At 36.7% G+C, this 25,889-nt stretch overlaps 2 protein-coding genes across 3 annotated transcripts in view; one reads left to right on the forward strand and one right to left on the reverse strand.

Annotated features, from left to right (window-relative positions):
• arid3c (AT rich interactive domain 3C (BRIGHT-like)) overlaps nucleotides 1–25,889 on the reverse strand; it is a 194,850-nt gene that overhangs the window by 111,986 nt on the left and 56,975 nt on the right. The window lies entirely within an intron of this gene.
• Nucleotides 205–24,343, forward strand: npr3 (natriuretic peptide receptor 3). Of its 2 annotated transcripts, none has more exons than XM_067438394.1 (8): nucleotides 205–1,420; nucleotides 8,626–8,751; nucleotides 9,162–9,337; nucleotides 19,301–19,436; nucleotides 21,813–21,907; nucleotides 22,053–22,173; nucleotides 22,266–22,353; nucleotides 22,509–24,343. In XM_067438394.1, the coding sequence occupies exons 1-8, from the start codon at nucleotides 751–753 to the stop codon at nucleotides 22,618–22,620; spliced, it is 1,524 nt and encodes a 507-aa protein (XP_067294495.1). In that variant the 5' UTR covers nucleotides 205–750; the 3' UTR covers nucleotides 22,621–24,343. The 2 variants fall into 2 exon arrangements, with proteins under 2 accessions (XP_067294495.1, XP_067294496.1); XM_067438395.1 differs by having other exon boundaries at nucleotides 271–1,420; nucleotides 22,269–22,353.

Raw genomic sequence — 25,889 nt, forward strand, 5'->3', positions numbered from 1 at the left:
TTGATCGATTACAACTGTTGCAAAATGCTATAGCCAGATTTCAAATTAGGACTAAAAAGGGGGAGCACTTCAATTAAAACGTTTTATTATTTTAATACTGATTAGGCCTCTGATTTTATTGTTGGGTTAAAGACTGTATTTTATAGCATGGCTTAACTTAAAGAGCACGGTTGATCAACCTGTGTTGGCTTTAAATGTATAATGTGCATTTGAATAATGTAAAATATATTTAAAAATTAATGTATATAAAAATAATTAACAAGTTGAAACTGTAATTGGAGTTTGTGCACCGTACTTTGATAATTTAATCCAGGCTGAAGTTGTGGGCTGTCACGAATTGCGACACTGTAGCTTTAAGGAGGGGGCGGGCTGCGCCGTGATGACGCAGGAATAATAATTAAAGGATGCTTGAAAATTCCTCCTAAACTGCAGCGTGTGTGGTGACCAGCCGAGCCGCACACTTCACATATCCTAACAAGAGTAATTACACAGGCAAGCGGAGAGTTAGACAGAGACCCAAAGAGGACTCCAAACAGGGGAAGAGAGAGGGGCTCTGAAGAGACTTGCAGGAGAGACACACACGACATAACTCACTTATAACAGACTGAGTGGGATTTTGCCATACTAAGTTCAATTAAGGATACGTCTCAATTTATATAGCAACCTACTTGGGAGAGAAAAAAATCTTTAAAAAGCTTTGGTCTTTTGCAAAAAAGAAAAGAAAAAGTTCATCGTTCATTGGTGTGAAAGATGTCATGTTTCATGTCAATATGTCTGTCCATTTGGGTAGTGCTCATGATGCCTGGCAGGACAAGTGCACTGAATGACAACATCGACGTGATGGTCATGTTGCCTCGCAACAACACATACTTGTTCTCTTACCAGAGAGTTTATCCGGCTATTGAATACGCGAGAAAAACCCTCGAGAGAACAGAACAGTTTGCAGGCTTGAAATTCAATGTGCGCTATGAGAACTCCGCGTGCGGGGTGGACGCTCTCTACGCGCTCGTGGACAAGCAGAGAGATGAGCTTCCCGACCTGGTCCTCGGTCCGGTGTGCGAGTACGCGGCAGCACCGGTGACGAGAGTGGCATCCCACTGGAACATCCCGGTGATCTCAGCAGGTGCTCTGGCCGCCGGCTTCAGCAGAAAAAGCAGCGAGTACTCTCATCTAACACGAATCGCACCGACTTACCTGAAAATGGCTGAGACGTTTCAGGCGTTATTTGAGCGTTTCGCCTGGAGAACGGCATATTTGATATACGACGATGATAAAGACGAGAGAAACTGTTACTTTACTATGGAGGGGGTTTATATGGTGCTCTCAGAGTATCACATCGTCACAGATTTCGCTGTGTTGAACTCGCACGAGGAGAGAGTAGACGCCGACGGGATCATGACGTCCGTCTCCGGCAGCGAAGGTACCCGTTTGTCACTTAACAAATGATTTGCGGCAAGCCGTTTTAACATTTATTCCTCAAGACGAGTATATATTTTGTTTCTGTAACTTAAAAAAAAAAATCATAGTAATTAATATATATATATATATATATATATATATATATATATATATATATATATATATATATATATATATATATATATATATATATATATAGTTACAGATAATATTATTTAATTAGTCACTAGTAGCCTATGCATTGATTATATGCATCCGTGTAAAAAGTTGCATGTTTTTGGCATTGATTTGCATGGGGATCTGTGGTTCTGATATTAAGCATTCACTCCATACTTCCGTTTTAAATAGTTGCTGGTGCCTATTTCATTAACTATTTATTAGGTGCTAGTTCTGTTTTCTTATAGTCCAATACTTCGTCTTTAAAATCGTTTACTGATTAATCGTTTTAAGGAATAAAACGGCTTGCCAAAAATGTCTTGCAGTACATTTGTTAAAAGCACAATCCCCTTGAGAAGTTTCTTGCCAGAAGGTGATCATTTGCACAAGTGGTATTGATGACATCTTGTCAGGTTTGAGCCTGATACCTTTCAATTACTCCAAACAGGGGAAGGTCTCTATAGAGAGACTTGCAGGAGAGACACCTTTCAAACAATAGAAAATAATTGAACTATTAGACTCCACCACAAGTGGTAGTAATCCACAATGACACTAAATATATAAGATTTCATGGTTTCAAATTAAGGAGTTTGTTTAATATGATTTAACTAGGACACATTTCAGATTTGGTGTCGATAAAGGGGTATTTAAGCGGTCTATACTGTAACTGACAAAATGCTTGGAAAACATTTTAGAGAATATTAGCTTGAAAAACATTCAGAAAATTCTGTGCAGTCAAGATTTTTTTTTTTTTTTCACCAGTAGCTTGTTCTCTGCAGTAAGTTGTGACTCAACTCAGGTATTCACAGGTCAAAAGGGTGGATTTGCAAAGTATTGCTCCTGGTAAACACATTTAGTAAAGTAACTTTTAGTTAAAATGGGACATAGTTTTTCCGCAAGTATTGTATAATACCAAATGATAATGTGTGAAAACAATCCTGACAGCAATTCCAATCCGGAGCATATTGCAACAGACGAGCAATATACAAACATGTCAAATGCATATATTTTCCTAACTAGGGCTTTTTGATCCTCTCCTGATCTCCTTGAGCTCCCTGTGTGTAAAGACATGTAAGAGGTTAGCTGCAGTCCATAAGAAAGCCTGAGGAAAAAATGATCAGAATTTTGACAGGCGGTCAACACTGAGCAAGAGCAGTAGGAATTTTGGGGAGCAATTTGTAGGCTTTAGCACTCCTCTAGACATCCTCAAGCACTTTTTAACAGCTTTTCTCATGGCGAGTAAAGTCATGCACTGTCTGCCAGGCTGATTCTCAATAACCAGAGAGGATACACCCTCTCTGGAGCACACTGCTACTATCCGTGTTGGATACACTGTGGTGCTAAAAGATATGCCTGCTGTCAAAACTATGAACTGTCTGTTGTTATCCTTCTTTCAAACATCATATCCGTCTGCCGCAAATCAGTGGTGCTTCACAGAAAGTCTGACTGTGCACCTCCTTACTGATCCTGTTTCATAAACAGTGCATTTCTAACATTCCTAGCAAGGATGTTGTCGATTTTAGAAAATATACACACATCCCTCAATACAGGGGCCCTGTATCACTTTCCTAAGACAGTCCAGTGCATTGAAATGGACATCTTAGGTTTCTTAAGCGAATATTGCAGATATTGTGTGAATGCTGGTCATTAAAGGAATATTCCACCAATTCTGAAAATGTCAGTATGGAATGACTGAAACAGGTAGGAGGTTAATGCTGTCTTGAGGCTGTTTTGACACTAACAATGACAGGCTCTTGAGGCTTTTTAATTCTTTCCCTTTTCTCCCAGTTCACAGCAGCTAGAGGTCCTCAACATGTTGTGATCCCCCTCAGCAACTATGAATGCTCAAGTATGGAATGCTCCTCGTATAATGACACATACTTCCTTTGATCTGTCCATCACAGGCCGTGCAGAGATTTGAATGTGGAATCTCAGTGATGGGATGCATTTTTCAGGCCACCACTCAAACACTCAGGGGAAAATGTGGCATCTGTTTCAAGCCTTTTCTGAAGGATAACATTGAACTGCACATTTACAGTCACAGAATACACTTCAAGGTGTAATATCTCTGCAAAAGAGTATTTCACTTGAAATGCTGCCATTATTTTTCAGCCACATTTCTTACTGTTGTCTGATTTTTTGCCCCAACTACAGTACGTGTAATTTTGTTTGGATTTCCAGGTTGGGGAATTTCAAACAACCTGTCCATAGGATCATCACTGGGGACCCTGTGACAACGGTCCAATTATTTAGTCTGTTTGAACTCCGCCCCTTTTCATAGACTTAATTGCAAACTCACTCAACTGCACGCACACAAATTTTCATGTGGAAATAAATGAGCCCCCAAATAAAAATAACTATTAGCCTATTATTTACAATAAAACTGCACTTTAGCTTTAACTGTTATAATTATCTGCTATGTCATCATATCTGAATATAGCCTACTTTTGAATGATCAAAGCGAGAACATAGCCTCATTAAAGCATTTACTGTCACTATGGAATATTACGAATATTTAGGCCTAAACGTCCTGTTGATTCAATCTTCCACGCATTTTGTAGCTTTATAGAAACTCATTTAAAGCATGTAAGCACTTACATCGCAAGGCAAACTGCACCTTATCTCGCCTTTGTACAGGCCATTTTGTGAATTAGAGGCTGTTCTTTGATGTCCTGCAAACCTAACAACCTCCATTACCTAGCGTAAACGGAGTTTGTCTATTAGTAGGCCTAAAAGTCCTTTTAATAGAAAGCTAAACATTTATATTTTGTAAAATTTTGGACAGATTTCCCAAACCACCCACGCACACACACAAAAAATATATGGTTTTGCACCATAATTATGTAGGCTGTGTGACATATTTTAGCTTCAAAAGTATGAAATTCACTAAAAGATGACAACTTTGGAGCACTGTTAATTTTGTACACACGATATTCTAAGATTAAACTCTATAGTTTCCTACCGTGATGTGTAAATTATCAGCTGTCAAACAATGATTATATTTGAAAGGATTATTGTCGACATCGGTGTATATTTTACACACTATAAATGTTTTTAAATGTCAGAAACATAAAATGGCGCATTAAAATAGGCTCAGCACCAGCTAAAACAAAACATGAATGCAGATGTGAATATAGTAGTTGATCACATGACGCACTGAACATTTTAATCACACCGGTGTGATTGTACACTTTAAAGGGTTAATTATCAAATGTAACAATCTTATTTTTTGTCTTTTGGACGCTACATTCAAATCAATTTAGCTTATAAATTTGAGGGTGCATATGCATGATTATATGCATTGTATTATTGGGATTGAGCATTAAAACAGAGTTGTGACCCACCAGTTCAGAACACAGCCATAGAGCAGCAGTTAGGTACTATGTTATTTAAAGAGCTTCAAGAAGGAACAATCACGTAAAAAATAAAAAAATAAATTGAAAGCTTTGTGACAAGTGACCAGATAGTTGGCTATAGCACTATGATGATAAAAGTTTGTGTTTATATTACCATAAATTACTGACATAGCCACTGTATAAATTAGCATATATTTGAATGCTAAATTATGCAGCCTGTTCCATGAGGTAGATTGCTGGCATTGAAATTAGTATTCCAGGCATGTTAGATGCTTCATTGTTTGGCTGCTCATGAAAGGCTGCAGTGGTGTAAGTACTGTAGTAGTGAGTACTGATACAGTATAGATAGCAAAGATGCTTAAATGTATCTGGATGTCAAACAAATAAATTATATTATGAGTTTGTATATTTTAATGACTTCTTTTCACTACTAATGGCTTGTTTTCTTTTCTTTCTTTTTTTTGAACATCATTTCAACTTCAAAAAGCAGACTGCAACTGTGTTCAGGGGTCCGTGAAACAAGCATGTACTGTAAGCAAGTTGATTAATGTGGCTGCTTATAATAACAGCATTCATCATCAGTATCTACTCTCTCACAGTTTTTCATAAAAAGAATCCAGTACAGATTGCCAAATAGTTTTTTGTTTGCCTGCAGTCATCTTTAAAGAACGTCATTGGGACATTCTCCAGCGCCCGTGACGCCTGAGTTTATTCACTGGGCATTGCAAAGCCCTTGTTTTTGTTGTGTCAGTCTTCGTTGTACAGTTTTAAACCTGTTGCACGAGGCTGCGGCATGTCGTTTGGCACAACTGAGGCAAGTGTAATAAAATACAGATAACTTTAATGACATGGCCCAGCCTGCACATGAATTGCACCTGTTTATTGAGAGAATGTAGAGTGGGAGTGTTTTGTGCTCAATATCAGATACGGGTATGATGGAAAGATACGTGTCAACATTGGTAACAATCTGTTTAGGTCATCATGACATAAGAAATAGGCCTACAGTTTTCAGCTAAGCTTTTGAAAACACAAAGGTGTACTCTTGGCTCAGTGTTCCGCACATCCGTATTTTAACAATTTATAAAAGATAAATCACGGGCCATCTGTAGAGATAAAGGTTAGGATAATGATTTTTTTTTTTTTACCACAGTGTCAGTGTATCAGCACCATTGGCATCTGATAGAGTGCTTGAACCCGGAAACATGAAAAATGTGTAACATATAAAAGATATAGATGTAATCACTATTATAATTACTATTTTATAACGTCATATGTCTAAGCTAAATGGATATAAACATCTATTTTGTAAAATCTCCACACCAATGGTAAACGTCAGAAGATAATGCACTTTAATGTGGATGGAATACTGTGTTGCAATTTTTTGACACTGAATGACGTGAGCACAGAAGCGCAAACTGGCTGAATGGTCCTCAGGGAGGGAATTTACTAAGCCAGATATATGTCATTATAGCCATGCTTATTTTGCATTCTGTGCCATGCTGCCAAAATCGGACAGAGGGGCAAGACAGTAAACCCTTTTACTCAGTAGCAATATAGCACAAGTTTGCACAGCGATATTATTTCCATGTGCACGTTCACACTATGCGTCTATATAGACCCCCAGGTGCATTAAATGCGGCGCAACCAACGGTAAGTGTGCCATGTGTTGCCCCTTTGCATTCCTCAGCTCATTTGTAACTAGTGTCAGTGGGAAAATCCAGATTTTTGAAATATTGCTGGCTGGAGCTGTACCCCATGGAATCGCTGGAAAGCCAACACAGGGCCTGTAGTGTGCTGTGCGCTCTGTAATTAAAGGGTGCTATAGTGCAGGAATACTGAGGTGAAGTTTGTCCCACTCAGCTGAGGATATTTCAAGCAGCGCATTACACTGACTGAGCTGTGGGGAAAGTTCCAATCCTCTGAATCTTCCTATTTATGGGACACTTAGTGACTTAAAAAAAAAAAAAAAAAAAAAAAAACTCTGTTTGCTTGCTTGTTTGTTTATTTATTTATTCTTGACCTCCTTGCTCCATTGGGAAAATATTTCGTACCCGAGACTGTATTTCTGTTAGACTAGTTCAAAAATAAGCTATTCTATGGTACTTAAAGGCTTGTGCTTACATAATTGAATCAATGCCACATGTTCTTGTAAAGCTGGCCAGTAGCATAAAGGTCATAATTAATCTTAAATGAACAGCACTGAGCACGTTGTCAGGATCAAGACGATAATACTTTAATGTGCATGTTGGATTGATGGTCTGTAAAACTCTTATGAGGACACTGCTTTATTTTCTATGCCATAAATAGAAATGGGAAGCGTAAGGAAATTAATGATTCCGGTGCAGTATTATCATATGAACAAGTCAGTAACTGATTTAGGTCCCACAAGCCTTAAAGGTGCAGTGTGCAGTATTTATGAGGATCTATTAAGAGAAATGCAATATATTATACATCACTATGTTTTCAGTGGTGTATAAAGACCTTACATAATGAACCGTTATGTTTTATTACCTTAGAATGAGCCATTTCTATCTCCATACACCACGGGTCTAGCCTAGAAATTGAGACACACCCTACCCTAGCGGCAGCAAATCTAATCTGCAACAGGGTAATCAAGCAACTCTTCGTTCAGACTCTCAACTCTCAACTGGTCAGGCCAATCACATTGTGTATAGAGTTGGTGGGCGGGTTTAACATAACATAATAGCAGAGTTGTGACGGATCCGTGTGCTACTTGAAAACAAGGAAGCTGGCAAACAGCGGTCTTTCTAATCGGCTTTGACCGCGACTCTGGAAAACTTGGAGTTAGGCTTTTCTATGAGAAAATAACAAAGAACAGCACTGAAGTCATTCTTAAAAAAGGAAGATGTGTTCTGAGTTTTGCCGACCTGATACAGCAAAAGTTGAATCTGTCAACTAGCTCCGCTTCACCGTCTTCGTTGCTCTGATTGGTTGTAGCGCTACCCTATTGTGTGCAGAGGATTAAGCCCTTCCAACGGTGTGTTCCCAGACCCAACTTCATTTTGATGTGAGTCTGGCTTGTCAGGCTACCGCGGGTCCCCTTACAGTGAAATCGCCATTTTGTACCATCATGTTTCTACAGTAGCCCTAAATGGACAAACGACTCAATAGACCACTAGCTACTTTCTACGGTCTCAGATGACATTTTTGTCCTGTGTTGGCTACCGTAGCTTCACTACGTACATCGAAAGGGAGGGGTGAGTGGTTGTTGGTTGCAATTCACAAACTCACCACAGTGCACCTTATAACATTGTATCAGTTTTTGGAGTTTAAAATGACAAAATCAGTGACTTAAGTAAGTGAGTCTGATTTATTGAGAAACTGCTCCAACTGATTCATAAGTTGAGATTCATTTAAAAGAACCAGTCTTTCGCTCAGGAATCGGACTTCACTGGTCGTGCTCCGTTTTATATTCAGCAAAAATAACCTGTTCAGAAGAGTCCTTCGTTTACTGCTGACTAACACTTTCAGAGCTTTTTTGTACACTGTTCCTTCAGCAAGAACCGAATGCCATAAAAATCCATAAAAAAAATATTTTATTCTTTTTATCTTTTTTTTGTCTCCCCACCCTTTACATAAATGATTTTTGACATTATACATATAAACCAGGTTGTGATGGTAGCTGAAAGTTGTTTTTTTTTTTTGAATGGCAAATAACACTTTTCTCCTTTAGGGGTGGTGATTATGTGTGCCAAGGCGGACACAGTACGAGACCTCATGCTGGCATCTCATCGACGAAAATTAACCAGTGACAGCCACATCTTCTTCAACATCGAGCTCTTTAACTCCTCTTCCTATGGTAAAGCTACACTGCTGATTACAGAGCTTATCTCTATTCCCAAGATGAGCCATAGTCAGACGAGATTGTCCTATGACCCTGTAGCACAATGAAGCTATCTGCAGGTCTTCTGCTTCATAGAGATTACATTCAAGAGATCTTTGGCACAACACAATAGCGCCTGGATATTGTCTAGTGTGCAGGTCCAGGATGTTACTGATGTTCCTGTGCTATATCTAAAAACCTCATTGTTGCAGCAAAAGTAACAGAGTAGATATTTTACCCATTGTCATTGAGTTTTTATCTTCAGACACAGGCAAAACATGCTTGTATAATGTCCTATCTTGAGAGACGGACTTTTCTATAGCAGATCTTATGATATGTTTGTGTGAACCTAAATTTATTACAATAAAAACAAAATTATTTCACAGGGGATGGATCCTGGAAGAGAGGAGACAAATATGACAATGATGCCAAGGCCGCCTACAGCTTTCTTAACATTGTAACATTGCTTCGGTCCACTAAACCAGAGTTTGAAGACTTCTCCATGGAAATGAAAAAGTCACTACAGCAGTCGGGCATCCCTGTTTGTGAAGACTGCAATGCTGTACGTGAGTCTTTGAAACAACATTTCTGAAAATAATGTTAAAAATATATACAATACTTTCAATATATAAGACTTTTAGTGGATTTCAGATTTATTTGGTCTGGTCTGTGCAGATCTAAAGCCTCCGTTACTAATTCTTAAATGTCACTTGTGTTATGTAGAATAGCGTATTATAAGAGAGAGATTGACTAATCGAGTGCATTACCTGCATCTAACTGATATTCTTTAGGTTAATCTTATATTCATGATCACAAAATCAGATTGAATGTCCTCTGAGGAAAGCAATATCTTTGTCTTTGTCAGTGCTAGTCATTTTTAAGGTACGTCTTATTGTTTACAACCTTGTTTCAGTCCCTTTTAGTATTAATGCTGCCTTCATGTGCTATTGGAATTATCGTAAATAAAAGTTTCCTAGGTAAAAATTGCACATGAACGCTCTCCCATTTCAAAATTTGAATGCGATAAGATTGTATTCGCGACTTCAGAAGTAGGAATTATTACATTTCTGATAGCACATGAAGGCGGCATAAAGTCTTTGCTACTGACTCCCTCATAAAGAAGACAGTCTTTGCTGCCATCTAATGGTGTAATAATGTAGCTAACTTGAAATGAAGTCAAAATCACAATCACTAACAGACCCTTTCTCAATACCAAATATGCCATGTTATTCATATCAAATTATGACTGAAAAATAATAATAAAAAGCAATATTAGCCATTATAAAAGTATAAAACATTTGTTTAATAGGAAATAAACAAACGCTAGTTATAGTACAGGATATCAGTTAAAGGGGGGGGGGGGTGAAACACTGAGTTTCAGTCAATCTCATGTCAATCTTGAGTACCTATAGAGTAGTATAGAGTCTTTAGTTTTATTATATTTATAAAAGAAAGATAGGCTGATAGACTGCTCCGCCAAAAACACACTTCTTTGATAACATTGTTGATTTCGTAAAGTCCTGTGACAGCAGTGACCCTGGAGATCCACTTTTGCGACACGACTGAAGCGTGATGTTGTGACGCTTCCCGTCATTTCTGCGTTTAAATTGGTTCAAATGCAGCGTTTCCTTCCCGGAATGCTCTGCGGGCGCGTTAAAGTCGCTTAACGTCATAAAGTGGAGCATGGCGTGACAGAAGTGTTGTGCGGACGAGTGGATCTGCAGCTTGAGAGCAGTGTTTATGGGCGTGCATTTGCTCTCTTGCTGTGGTCGACGGGCGCGCACCCTTCCGGGAGAAGAGCCCGTACGACCTATACAAGGACCCGTTGACGTCAAGCGGACCCATACTCGAAAAAAACTCTCCGAAACTTGTGAGAAACCGGAAGGAGTATTTTTGACACAGAAATACTCCATCAAAAGTCCAACTTAGTGTTTGAAACTTTGTCCATGTTTAGGATGGAAATCCAAGTCTTTAACAGTGTAAAAAGCACAGTATGCATGAAATAGCATTATGAAATATATCCTTTTTAAATAAATCCTTATTTAAGTTAGAACAGTTATTCAGTCAAGAGCAGTCAAGAACATTAAAAACACAGACAGCATTAAAAGGCTCCCTTTAAGTAATAATGCACTGAAAGAGTACATTCTACACATGAACACATCTTTCTAGACTCTTTTTTTGACAGTTTTGATTATCGCTGTTGTAATATATTGGGAAGCCAGAATGTGTATCCATCAACAGAAACATACATTAACCAAACTTTGCCTGTCTGTTTTACACATTGTTTTCAAGAAACCATATTATAGATGCATCATCAGATTTAAAAACATGGTGCTAGTGCATGCCGAACCGTGGGTGGAGAACCTTACGTTTTTTTTTTTTTTTTTTTTAAAAGAACCATTCCACCCCTACTGCAAATTCCCGAAGGATTGGCCAAGATAAAGCCGTTCTTGGTGTATTTACACTCTATTGGGGAGGAATGCAAAAGAGATGAACCTAAAAATTTCCATCCATTAAAAAGGTGGCTATTTTTTTTCCAACACACCAACCTTTTGTCTGCTGCTAACAAAAAAAGGTGGTGTTGTCACTGGGGCAGTACCCTAGGGTTCAAAAGTGAAAAAGTACATCTTTGGTACACCCCTAAATGGTACATATTAGTACCTTAAAAGGTACATATTAGTACCATTTCGGTTTTGTACCTTAGGGTACCGCCCCAGTGACAGCACTGTACCTTTTTTTCTGACAGTGTAGACAGCTTAATCAGCCAGTCATTCAGTCAATCAATCAATTACATTTTTCCCTTTTCTGCAATCCGATTCATTTTGTGGCCTGCAAAAATAGAGCAGATGAAACTTTTATTCCCCCAGTTTTAAGTCAGAATACAGTGCATTCACACTTTTGAATGGAGTGACTTGGAGTTTCATACGTGCTCATTATTTTGGTCTGGCTCTTTGTCCCCATCATGTCAGCTTCCTTTGAAAAGCCATCAGAGCTTTTCTAAGAAAGACAGTGGAAACTGTCTTTCTGAAACAATCAACTGTGGCTGAATCGAAGTGCCAAGGTTAATAACCTCAGTGGGAGCCCTGCCACTTTTGACTGCTCAATTGCTGTATCAGCAGGAGACACAAAAGATTTGAGCTGGACCTTTGCGGGGGACCACTACCATATAGAAATGTATTCAGACAGCCCATTCTCGATCCAAATATGAATGTCAAGACTTCAGAGTGCCAAGCACAATTATTTCATTGTATGTGCACACTTCCCAGAGAAGCCTTACCTGACAGAAGCACAGGCTAATATGACAAACTTGGCCCTCTGCTTGTAGCTGCCGCTTGTATCGGCTCAGTTTTTTTCTGTTCATGCTGAATTAATGAGGTGGATGAAGAATGCTCACTTTATTCATTAAGGAAGGTGATACATTTTTTGGAATTGGCTTACAGTGAGTGGTGTTCTTATGAGCATCCACACAGATTTTAGCAATTCATACTAGCTGCCAGGAAATGCAGCCATACTCATTTGCAAAGAGCCCCCCATATGCAGAACGTAAATCTGCTGGATAAATGGCAGTTTCCACTGTTAACATTTTAGAAGCTCCACTGTGTAATCCAGCTACGTACAAAGTAAGACCTTTATTTTGTGAATTTAAAAAGTGCTGTTTTAGATATAATGGTGCTGTCAATTGTACAGTATGTCCTTATAGTGACTAAAGTCTGTGGAAAAAGCAAAGTATTTTTATGCACTGATGACCAGTAGGTGGGTGTGTTGGATTACCACAGTCATTAGGAACATGTTTTATGTATTACAGTATAATGTATTTTATGTTTTATGTGTTTCTACCATGTTTCCACTTGCAAAATACTCTCAGAAGAAAATCCTAAAAACAGTCAACATTCATTAGCATCATTAACTGTTTCTAGTTGAGAAACATCTTTCAAAAGAAGGAAACCATGAATTTATTCAGACTGACATTTATTTTATCTTACTTAGTAGTAGTTCTGGTTTATCTGTTACAAATGTTCATGTAATTTCAGCTTGCCCGTATCTTTGCATCATTGCAGGTTATCAAGTTCCAGCATGACAAAACTACTGAAGCTCAAATAATCTCTAAAAATAATTTTTGCACAGATTTAGCATTTCTAAAATACCTATCTCCTCGGGTGTGTATAATCCAATCACAGCTTCTTAAATCAGGTGATTTGTGTTAAAGTTGAGCAATTTAAGGTTACATTTTAAATAATGAGGCTTTAATGCTTGGCAACTTGCTCTAAGATGTATATTTCCATCTGTACTTTGAAGCAGAACTTGGAGGGTCAGTGAAGCAACTAGGCACATTCATTAGAAATGATCAAACTCAATAAACTAGACTGCATATGAATTTCAAGGCCACCCATGGTTGCTTCTTTCCTTTCCTTCTCAACAACCATTATCTAGAACAAGATATGCAGTCAACCACTTTGCTGACCATTATAGGTCCCTAAAGGCATCTCACAGGATTTGAACACGCTGTAGCCGATTGGCTAAACTGAGACAAACAAAGGAAGTCACAGACTTATTACAGACAGTTCGTTCTGCTTCAGTCGTCTCTATTTGATCAACAGTGGAGGGTGTCACTGTTTTCGGAACAGACCTGCAATAACGACCAATTCAATTCTCTCAGGATAACCTATTTCTGTATTTCTTCGTCTAATATAATAAAGGGCCAGATTTACTAAACAGCAAATTAGCGTGAGAGTGCAATCCCATAAAAGCCCTGATTGGAGTGGAAAAGTTTAGCGCATGATCTACTGACAACAAGCATATTAAAGTCCTCATGAAATCAAAATCTTATTTCCTTATCCTTATTATTTCCTTTGTTAGCACGTATTGCAGGTCTTAGGGTGAACAATTAATTTGTGCAAGTTAATACAGAGAAAGAAATATTTTGTTGTGGTAATCTTTAATTGAAAAGTAATACGGTCTGGAATACATTCCTTGTCAGTTTGAAGGCTTAGGTTTTAAAATGCTTAAAGCTACACTGTGTAACTTTTTTAGGTTATTCTTAACTAAAACACTTAGTTCTTTCAAAAATATATGTGCTCATTAATGTATATTTACTTCTTTTAAGTAATAAAGTATTCTCGTAAGTTTATAATATGCCATTGAAAATCCATATGGGTGAGGGGTTTGAATGCCGGTCGCCATGTTGCCCCTCCATCTTGACAGTACATTAGCCAAAGAGGGACATACCCGTAAATTGAAGCTTCGCTTTTTGCGTTTTAACACTCGATGGCACTCATTGACGAGGTCGAACTGGAAGCCATGTTAATCTTGGACTAAATCGGCCACCGTAGGAGTTAAAACGAAATCGGAATTGAGCCGAACAGAAACTAATATTCACTGGATTGTCATATACCTTTACACCGCTAGATGGGGGAAAATATCACACAGTCTAGCTTTAATAACCACTCCCCTCCAAATGTTAGTCTGCTATCAGGGTTGCCATATTGGACAGTTTCGTAATCTATATTGCGGGCAAAAATGGGTTTGGGCAGGTGCATAAAAATTGGACTGGTTTTGGATAAGTGCGGCGGGCTTTTTGTAGCCGAAACACCGGCACTTCAGATCCTTCTTCTCCTCTGTTCAACAGGCAGCAGTCTCACTCACTCACACACACTACAGGCAACAGCTCTGGCTTGGCTGACGTGCTTTGTGTAGAGATGGCCCGCCATGCACGAACGTTCTGCTTCTGCAAAGAGCGCACTGACACATGTTGTCTAAATAATATGGTCAGCGCGATTTTCATGTAATGCTATTCATGACAATGCAGGTTTCATGTATTTGAAATAATTGAAATGTTAAAGTGGGTTATTTTGTATATCCATATATCCACTCAATGTTATGCTAGGCTTTTATTCCAAGCGACTTTTATTGACAATAAACCCTCATTGATTGCCTAAGAGTTGATCACATTATTTTCCGTGACATAAGCTTATAGTTTAATAGTATAATAGTCAGACTGAGGATGCTTTTGCGTCCATTCAGTTTTCCATTTTTAAACCAGACATAAAATATGGAAAAGCAGTTTCTTTTCTTTTTTCACTGATAAATAGAATTAGCAGATAGGCTACAAGGTAATTGTCTTAAATAATATTTAATAATATATTTTTTCTTAAGTAATATTAAAAATAATATAAATTATTTATAACTTTTTTTTTTAAAAGTGCCCATAAGCAGTGCCTTTTCTTTTGGAATCAATAGAATGACTACGGACAGAGGCATAGAAAGTCTGTGTACTTTTTTGTTCATTCATTATTCTATTTCGGAATGAAAGATGTAATTTAAAAAAGGTGCAGCTTGATTTTTTTGTTTAAAAGAAAAAAAGCAGAAATGGCTGTATTTTGTTTTCTAAATGTAGGCAATTGTCATCAAATAATAGTAGATAATTGGACGACATTTCCGATAATTTTTTTATTTGTAGGCCTAATCATTATTAAGTTTATTGTTTCATTTGACTAATCATATCTTTATCTGGAAATAATTTTACAAAAGAACATTTGTAATTGTAAATTTTTTATATAAATCTGTTCGTTTTTAAAAATGAATCGTTTATAAAACGATTATAAATCGTTTATAAAAATGCAAAACGTAGCTAATTTAAAAATAAAATCCAAAAATAAGTTATTTTATTTTGTGCGCATGGAATTTGTGTATAGCCTAGGTTTTGATATAAATTTTGTTATTCAACATAATATTTAAAAATACAACAACCATTCCATTTAATGATTTTTTCCAATGTTAAAAACGAAAAAGGAATGGACGCAAAAGTACACGGACCGTTGCATTCATTTCACTGAATGTTGTTTCTGAAATCGGATAGGCTAGTCGATACACAGGTTGTTAATGATTTCAGTGTATTTAAACAAGAAACAAGCCCCAAAAAAATTGGGCGGTTTTTGGCGAAGTTTTGGGCTGGAAAACCCTGCTGGCATCTGGCAACCCTGTCTGCTATGAGCGTGAGATGGGGAGGAGGAGCGCTGAAGTAAAACCCTGCCCTCTGTTTAATATTCCGTTTCACCTGGAAATGCACTGAAATAAAATCACTTGCAACTTCCGGTTTGGGACTTTAAAGAACACAGACACAGCTGAATCATTTCCATAATGACCAAAGCAATCTTCCAAGAGCAGTGTAAATTAGCGTCAGGTTAAAGACGTGCTTTTTGGGGGGCATTAAATAATGGAGCATTAAATAATACCAGTAACCTGACTAGCGCAAACCATAGTAAATCGTATTGATTCAATTAAATACTTCCCTCCTATAAATTTGCTTCTAAAAGGGAAACTCCTAAAAATGCAAATGCAATAATGTCAGCTGCAGAAATTACTTTTGTCCACATCTTTTCAGTGCTAATCTTTTCACTGTGTGTCTTTATTAAATCGCGACAATAGTTTTTTAATGCCAAAAGAAGGTTTGTGCTGGTGCAAGCTGTTAGTAAGTCTGGCCCTAAGAGAACTAAACTCATTTTGCTAGCAGTGCAGTATAATTTAGTTGTGGTACATGGATAAAGAATAACATGTTTATATTTCTGTTAAGTTTTTTACACCAGGTCATCATAGAATATATGACTATATATTTGATTCTTATCATTTTAAGAGGTTTCACCTATCATCTGAAAGGCTTCATGATGTAAGGCTTCGAGAGGTCTCCATTTAACAAGAAAAAGTCCTTCTGCAGCGACTGAATTCTAAATGACTAGATTAGAAGCTCTTCCCGTACAAAATAGAAGATATCTGAACTTTCTTTCATTCTCTTGTTGCATTATATTATGAAAAAAAAGTATTGAAACTTGTATTAAAAACTTGTATTAAAAACTTGGAAAAAAAAAAAAAAAAAAAAAGTATAAACAAATAATACATAGTTAAAAATAATTAAAGAATTCATGTTAAAATTAATAAATCAAGTTAACAAAAAAAAAATTGTGAAATAAACATTATTTCCCATTGGGTCATTGATATTTGATTCCCCATAGATGGTGTCTTAAAGTTCTGTTCTGGGCTTTCTGTCATTGCAGCATACCTGGTAGTGACAGTGAGACTACACTGGGTAATTTTTCACCAGGGTGAGGAAAATGACATGCGGTTGCACCTTTTCATGCCAGAGCCTGAAGTTAATCAGCCTAAATAAACAGAAACAGGCTTATGGGTAAAAACAGTGAGTCCAGTGAGCCCTGAGGATGAGTTACATTCATTCTAATGGTGCAGGGCTTGTTTGGGTCTAATTACTCCAGTTGGGCCAATTATGAATTAGTGCCGTTATGCAGTTCTCTCTTCCCTCCCAATAACTATGCAGGAATTCAGCACATACCTTACTATATTATGTCTTAAAATTATATGTAAGGGATAACCCACAGCTAGCAATAGTTTACAATAGTTTATTGCACAGTTAGCCGTGGATTATCCCATTTATACCATGGTCATGTGTGCAGCATGATCTCTGCTCGCTGTGTGCGAGTGGCATGTGTGTCCACGCTTCAATGAAAACAGTGCATTACTATAGAACACTGATTCAAATGAGTACCTGTGTGTTTTATTGCATACCCTTCAGCCAAAAAGAATACAGTATTCAGACAGACCATGGTGTGTGTGTATATCTGTATATATATATACAGTGTGTATATCTGTATATATATATGTATGTATATATATATGTATGTATATATATATGTATGTATATATATATATATATATATATATATATATATATATATATATATATATATATATATATATATATATATATATATATATATATATATATATATATATATATATATATATATATATATATACAGATTTTAGTAAATTTATAAGTTTTATTAAATAAACAAGTAATTAAGATTGTGAGACTATACAAGTCAAAAATAGCCAGGCTAAATAGGCACTTAAAAGGGAAGAAACCCTAACAGTGGAATTATTTATTTTTGTTACATAAGAAATCACTTTATTGTTTAAAGATGCTGCAAACTGTGATGGAAACCACAAATTTCAACGAGGGTGACAGGCCTTGAGACCTCTACTTTAACATCTGAGTTAGAATAACAGAAATTTAATCAAAATCTCCTGTATATCTCTTTCATATCACATTCTTGAACTGAGATGGCATCAGTTTAAAACAAACTGTTAGCAATAGTGCCTTATCTTAAATATCAGCAGGGTTTGTTTCGCAATGAGAAAGCATTACACTTTTTGCATGAGGAATGTTTAGTCCGATACATTGTGTTGCTGAATTGCAAGCTGTGCTCTGTATGAAAACACGGCAGGGTTTGTTATGCTCTGAATGCTTGGAGATTTCACCTCTGTTCACGCTTCCAAAAATGAATATGTATATAAACAGTCATATGACTATATCAGCTTTTCCTGCTGTTTCACTCTTATTAGGCAGTTGAGGGTGAATGTAAATATACAGTAATCTTGGCAGCCGGATATCAAATCTCCCCCGGGCCGCAGACTGACTAAGCCCCAGGTTTTACTATTGTTTGCCTTGGGCTGCGCACATGCAGCATGCGGCTCTGTGGCAGGAACGGACCATTAATCCGTATCATAACACGAGCATCTATTAGTATGTGCTTTTCAGTATTCATGGCGGCTGGGTAGCCCTTATTATTTTTTAAATTGGTTAACATTTCATTGAACACAACAGTGCTGTTTATGGATCCTCTCCATCTTGTTCACTCTTGATGTTAAAAGACACTGTATGCAGTTGTTCATTCATTTGCAGTTGAACTAAAATATGATACTGATAGATAGACTGTTCTTGGATTCTCTCATGATAACCTTTGGTTCATCATAATTGTCTACTAATATCTTATAATTCTATGTAAATAAAGTTTGAGCAACATTTGTCCAGCAAACAAAGATAGTTGAGGGCCACATATGAAATAAAAGATTTAAGATCATCAAATGTATTGTATTAATTTACAAATTTATAAAACAATGTCAGAAATATGTAATTATGTATTTGTATTTATTCAATTCATTTATTTAAAATACTATTTACTATTTAAATAATAAAATATTGTCAGAGCTGATTGTAACACGCCAACACCCGTGGGAAGTCCTGATCCCTTCCCCTCTCTCTTCCACTTTGCTTCATGTCAGTCCTTATCACTATCATATCAGAATAAAAACAAAGACACCAAAAATACATCGAAATAATAATAAATATTAAAATACAGACATATATAAATTGATATCAAATAGAGTGTGAATGTGTGAGCCCTTTGATGGCCTGTGGCTTGAGACACTGAGATAAGCATCCTGCATCCCCCCAACCCTGCAGAGGATTAAGGGGTTTGGGGATGGATGGATGGATGGATGGATGGATGGGTGGATACAATAATATCACTTCTCTATATTTCTTAAAGCCTGGATATTGGCATGTTTTACTGATGGATAGAGATCTCTTTCTCAGAAGCAAACATTATTTTGATTGAGAAATGTCTGCTGTCTTCACCTAGTGTTCAGACCTTCCTCTTTTATTGCATTGCAGGTCAATATGTTTATGGAGGGGTTCCATGATGCTTTGCTTCTGTATGCAATTGCCTTGCGTGACGTGATGAGTAACGGTCAGACGAAAAAGAATGGACTGGAAATCACACACAGCATGTGGAACAGGACATTTGAAGGTAATTAGGGGGAAATGCTGCGCTTTGGACACTAGACTTGAGCAGACATCCTTTGCATTTTATAACAAAAATTAATCAGCAGCTGTAGTTCTGAAATGCAAATATATATACTAGAGGCATGAGAACTGACTAGTTCAATTCTGTGTTAAAAGTTCAGCTATGGAGAAGGTAAACAGTGGCAGCAAACTCTGCAGTAATCAAGTGAAACTGCACTAGCCAGACGATGTCAGAAGAAGATCATTACACGAGAAAATAAATATTACACTTGTGTAGCCTTTGGGTTAATCAGGCTGATTTTGCATGTGTGCATCTAAGGTTGGGATGCAGCATTACATTAACATAAGGCCTTATGAATGTGTTCTCTGCATAGCAGCACGTACAGAAACTGCTTGTTCAAACAAACCAAAATGCATTAAAAAAAACAAACAGTGATTTTATACATAAGATTTTGGGAGCACCCACAAATATAACATTTGCAAGGAAGGGACTTGACGCAATATAACATGATAACAGTATGCACGCTCAGTTTGTAGTATGATCAATAGCGTGTTTATTTAAATTATACAAATTAATTTAATTGCAAAAGTACTCTATCATTACTCACAACAGCTGTAAATTTGACCACTTTAACCTATTTACCATCCACATGCCAATATACTGTATACACTTATTTAAAAGTCAGTAAGTTTAATTTTTTTTTTAAAGAAATTAATACTTTTATTCAGCAAAGATGCATTCAGTTTGACAGTACTGACAGTAGTAAATACTTTTCTTTTAAACTTTTGGTTGAAAATAATAAGAAATGTTTCTTGAGCACCAAATCAGCATATAAATTGATTTCTGAATGATCATGTGACACTGAAGACGGGAGTAAAGGCCCGTTCACACCAAGAACGATAACTATAAAGGTAACAATAACGATACTATATTAGTGTGTCAACACTAACGCATGATATTATTCTGTTTATTCTGTAAATGTCACTTTAAATGTGTGAGCTCTTTAAAGCAGGATGTATTTTATTGGCTGTCAACGTATATATATATATATATATATATATATATATATATATATATATATATATATATATATATATATATATATATATATATATATATATATATATATATATATATATATATATAATATTGTTATCATCCTTGGTGTGAAAAGGTCTTAATGGCTGCCAAAAAAATCTGCTTCAGCCCTCACATTACATTTTAAGATGTTTTAAAATGACTGGTTATTAAATTTAAATTATATTTTACAATAGTACTGTTTTCACATATATTTAAAAATCCAATTAATGCAGTCTTGGTAAGCTTAAGAGACTTTTTTTCAAAAACATAAAAACAAATGTTTGGTCCCATGATATATTAGGTGTCCTTAAGTACTATGTACTTACATAAAAAAATAAGTAAAATGTACTTACTGTGTTCAAATTGTATTGCAAAACACCTTTGCTGATATTGAGGTGGATACAGGTAGAGTTAGGGACAGGTGTGGTGGTGTGGGTCAGTTTAAGGATAGGGTTAGGTGTAAGGGAAGTGCCAACTGTGTAATGTATCTACAGAAATTAATTACAGATGTAATTACATGCAGGTATTTTTTTTTTAATGTAAGTACTATGTAAAAACATGTATGTACACAATAAATGCATTGTATCAAATAATTAATTAAAATGTCAGTATATAGTAGTTAAGGCCACCTAAGATAAAGTGGGTCCCAAATTTTTAACTGGTAGTGTATTTAGGAATTTTAAGAAAATATTAAAATTGGATAGTGGGTTGGCAACAAATGTGTCCTTTGTATAAATTGACATCCTATAAAATTATATTTTTCACTAAGCCTATTATTAGGAAAATAGTAATGCAATTTTTTTTTTGCAAGAAGAACAGTGGAATGTGAACACTGACCAAGTCCCATTTTATTCCCATTATTATTAATCACCACATTTGATTCCCGTTATTGTAGTTGTGAACAGAGGGTTCGCCAGTATACTTGCCACTGTAATTCATTAAAATTCCCTTACAAAATAAGTGCTCAGACATGTCTGCGGCCCAGACCCGTCTCAATGACCACAGCAAGACAACTAAATGTGAAATAACAATGTTTTGCTCAGCCAGAATCATCAGGAACAGGGTCATGTTTTCCTGTTAAATGAAATAATATTTTAAAAATCTCAAGAATTCAGGAACACAGATGTACAGATGAAATTACCATTTCTGCAGTCAAAGCCAACAAAAATGGCAGGAGGCGGATGAGATTTCCTGTTGTATTGCCCACCCGGAATTTGCAGACTCTTGCTAGTGTTTTCCTTGGAATGTTTGACTCTTCCAACTAATTAATTTTCTCATTCCTCACATTCCATTATACAGGCATTGCTGGCCAGGTGTCTCTAGATGTCAATGGTGACCGAAATGGGGATTTCTCTGTCGTTAGGATGACAGACCCAGAGTCAGGGATGTACGAGGTATGCGCATTTAATAATTTCTGCTTTATTTGACCAAAAAAAAGTCAGGACATTTACTGAAATGTAATTTGCACTATTTGGTTTACAATGTTCGTGCCAGAATTATTTCTGAAGTAAGGAAAGAGATGTCTTTTTATACCTTCAGACTATCATGAACTACTTTGGCACCAACGGAACTTTCAATACCATGCCAGGCTTTAAGAGGGAATGGTTCTCCTTGCGACCAGCACCAGAGCCTCAAGCCCCAACTCACATTGACACATCATGTAAATTACCTCTGCTTCTTGAAGACTGATACTTTTTTTGTAACGGCATGATATGCGCTTTCCTTATAAATGGTTTCATTTTGTTTCCTAAGCAGGTGGACTTGGTGTATCGGCAGTGACTGGGATAATAGTAGGGGGAATTCTGGGTACGGCTCTCCTCATGGCATTCTACTTCTTTAGGTAAAGACCAAAACTTTTTCTTTTTTTTCACAAACTAGGCCAATGTAATAATTATCTGTTTTATTGTTTTACAACCATCTGCTCAAAGCTATGTTATTTATTACTGCTGATACTTGACATCTACATTCATTAAATTGTTCTTGATCGCTTCTCAGGAAGAATTATAGGATAACCATTGAACGCAGAACACCTCGAGAAGAGTGTGACATTGGAAAACACCGTCAGTTGCGGGAAGACTCAATCAGATCCAACTTCTCAGCAGCGTAGTCTGAAGTTGTAAGTGACTGCTGGGGTGTTCGAATTCGGGGAAGGTGCATCTCAAATGGGTCTGTGGGCTCGTCAAACACCATCCCAGGAACCCAGAAATATTTAAAGACATGCTGTAGTGTTTCTTCCTTGTAAATGTTTCTTGCTCTTCAATTCGTAAACTCAGGAAAGTTGAATGATTGGAGAAGTGCTCGGAGGCTTCTTGACTCTCTGTAAAGAAAAAAAATTAGCTACAGAACTTTTTCCCCTGCCCAACTCATCTTGAGGAAGTCTCTGTAGAAGCCTGTCAGTTTTGTAGAAAAGAGTTGGCTGACTTGAGTCCGGTCAGCTGCTGGGTCGGTGGGGAGATATCGAGGACTTTAAGAATGATACTCAGAACTTAAGCTTACTTTAAACGCAACAACCTCCCCAGTGATCTCGGCATTACACTATTTTCCTCCTCTTCGTTTAGAGAATGTCCTGTAGAACACACTGATAAACATCCATTCTTTCTTCTTTGTAGAATTGGTCAGGAGGCACTGATGAATAAAAAAACTGATGTGAACTTTAAAATGATGTTCCTCTCTGTCAACATGTATATCGGCAAGCCTTGATATATCAAACTTGGCTGCATGCTGAAACACTGAAATGTTTTTATTTATGATTATAAATTCAGATTTTCTACAATAGGTTTTAGTCCCACTAATAATCGGATATATTTTCAGCTCTCTGTCATATCTTGATTTACACTGCCATGTACAGTATCATACACGCTGCTGGGTGCCTCATAACCAAATGTTGTCTAACTAGTGTTCACGATTTTGGCTTCACGATTCAATTGATAAAACCAACTGTTGTAAACTGTCCATTTATGTCAAGATGTTTAAAATAGAAAGAATTTGTTGTGCTTTAATAGCAGCAAAAATGTGTGCCATAGACCTCCTCCACCATTACATTTTGTCAGCCCTTTTGTACAGCCGACTTTTTATTGTTAAACCTCACTTTTTGAATGCTAGAAAGTTTCAAAGAAGAGATGATTCTGCTCAAATCATAACTGATTCTTCATCGTGCTGCACTTTGTTGCATCTGTGAAGGTGAACTGCAGAGGCAAGCAGTTTGTTTGGTTTAAAAAGATAAAAAGGAGGTCGTGAGGATGTTATGTAATAGATATATAGATATGTCACAATATGATTTTATACACAACAGAAGCCGGTCTACCTATCAACGAAACATTTTGAAAAGCTATGTTCAGTTTATATTGCACATGTACATTTTTTGAACTTTGTCTCTAGATTGTCTTTGTCAGGAGGTGGTTATCAATAATCTATTAGTTTAATAGCATATTATAAAGTATATTTTTAACATTTGTCATGATTCAGTAATGATGATGAGATGCAAATGTGAATTGTCACATTTAAAACCATCTCTATGGTTTGTGTATCAAAAAATATAGGGTTTTATTCAGGCTTGGTATGATGGCAATTGTATACTGATGTAAATGTATCAACATAAGATGTGATGTTATTTATTGATATTTTTGTAGAGGTTTCATTTTTCTTAGTGTTGATTTTAACATTGTGTCTTGTGCGAAATATACAGAATCTTTTTTGTAAACAGTATATCTGCCTTGTCAGAGCAAATTTTATCTGATAAGTATATTTGCAAGGCTTTGTAAACACTCAGAAGAATTGTAACTTATTTAGATTGATACATATTGACCAATTAAAAAGACAATTTATGAAATTAAAAAGTCTCTCTGTGTTTACAACTAGTGGCTTATTCAACTTGCAAAGGGTCCATCCTGCGAAGGCCGGAGTAGCACATCTTTTGTTCTTGTAATTTAGTGTCTAAATTCGTAACCGACAGTGTGGATATGTTTTCCGTGAGCTTGTGTCCATTCAGTGGACCAGTGGACTGTCATAGCTGTGGTCTGAAATTCCTCATAGATCTCCAAGAGAGAGTGTGCAAATGATCCCAGACTGCAGAGACACTATGTGAACACAGGTCATGTAGCCAAAGCAAACACAACTCACTTCCTTTGCTGCTCATCACAACAGGTGTCTCACACAACATTTTTCCATTACTAGTCCATCTGTACAACTCCAGAAGAACATATTTTAATGCTATGGGATTGTTCATTCAAAAATCTATCATCATTTCATTCCAAACCTGTATGACTTTCTTTCATCTGTGAAACATGATGAAAGATGGATTTCATTTTTGGGTGAATTGTTCCTTTAGGGGTTTTCTAAATGTTTAACTCACCAGACACTTTTCAAATTACCATCAAAATTATGAACCAACAGTCCGAAGTCATTGGGGTACAGTTTGAGTTCAAACAAACTTCAAAGAACCATGAAATCCCAGCTGATACAAAGTCATTCTTTGACCTCACATCTGGCAATGCAAAACCACATGGAAAAATTCCTTGAATACTTCTTAATCAGAAGACTAGACTATAAAGGCTGACCCTGTTGACTAAGCAAATGCCCTTAAAGGGATAGTTCACCCAAAAATGAAACTTAGTCCATGATTTACTCCCTCTCAAGCTATCCTAGGTGTATATGACATTCTTCATTCAGACGAATACAATCTGAGTTATATTAAAAATGTCCTGGCTCTTCCTTTATATAGCTTTATAATGGCATTGACTTGATGGGTAATTTTTGAAGTCCATAAAAGTCCATCTATCCATCATATTACTGCTCCACACGGCTCCAGGGGGTTAATATAAAGGCCTTCTGAAGCAAAGTGGTGAGTTTGTGTAAGAAAAATATCCATATTTAAAACTTCATAGACTAAAATAACTAGCGGTATGCAAGTTGCCTTGCGCTAAAAGAGTAAAGCTTGGAACATACTCTGCAAAGAACTTTTTGCAGAGTATGTCTGTATACAAACAAACTCCAGCTCAAAAACTCAATATTCAGTCAACATATACAATGAAACTGCTATTGTAATGCCTTTCCTTTTCACATCTTGTTACATTGTCCTAGTTCTAACACAAGTGAAGCAGATCTATTTTCAGCACATTGATGGAATGCAAGCCTTTCAGAAATGCAAGGGGTTCCTGTAATCTGGTGTTCAAGTATTTTAAAGGGTAATTCATTATTCAGTGCCTCTGCCACTGCAGTGGTTGTAGTAGGAGTGATACTTAAAAATCAGTACAGGGGAGATTAAAGCACACATTCATCACAATGGCGCAATTGCTTGACTGCTAAATTATATTGTACAAGTTTTTCTGTATGATTTTTTGAGTCAATCACTTGAGCAACAAAATTAGTTACTATCAA

Source organism: Pseudorasbora parva, chromosome 3, assembly GCF_024679245.1.
Source record: "Pseudorasbora parva isolate DD20220531a chromosome 3, ASM2467924v1, whole genome shotgun sequence".
NCBI lineage: Eukaryota > Metazoa > Chordata > Actinopteri > Cypriniformes > Gobionidae > Pseudorasbora > Pseudorasbora parva.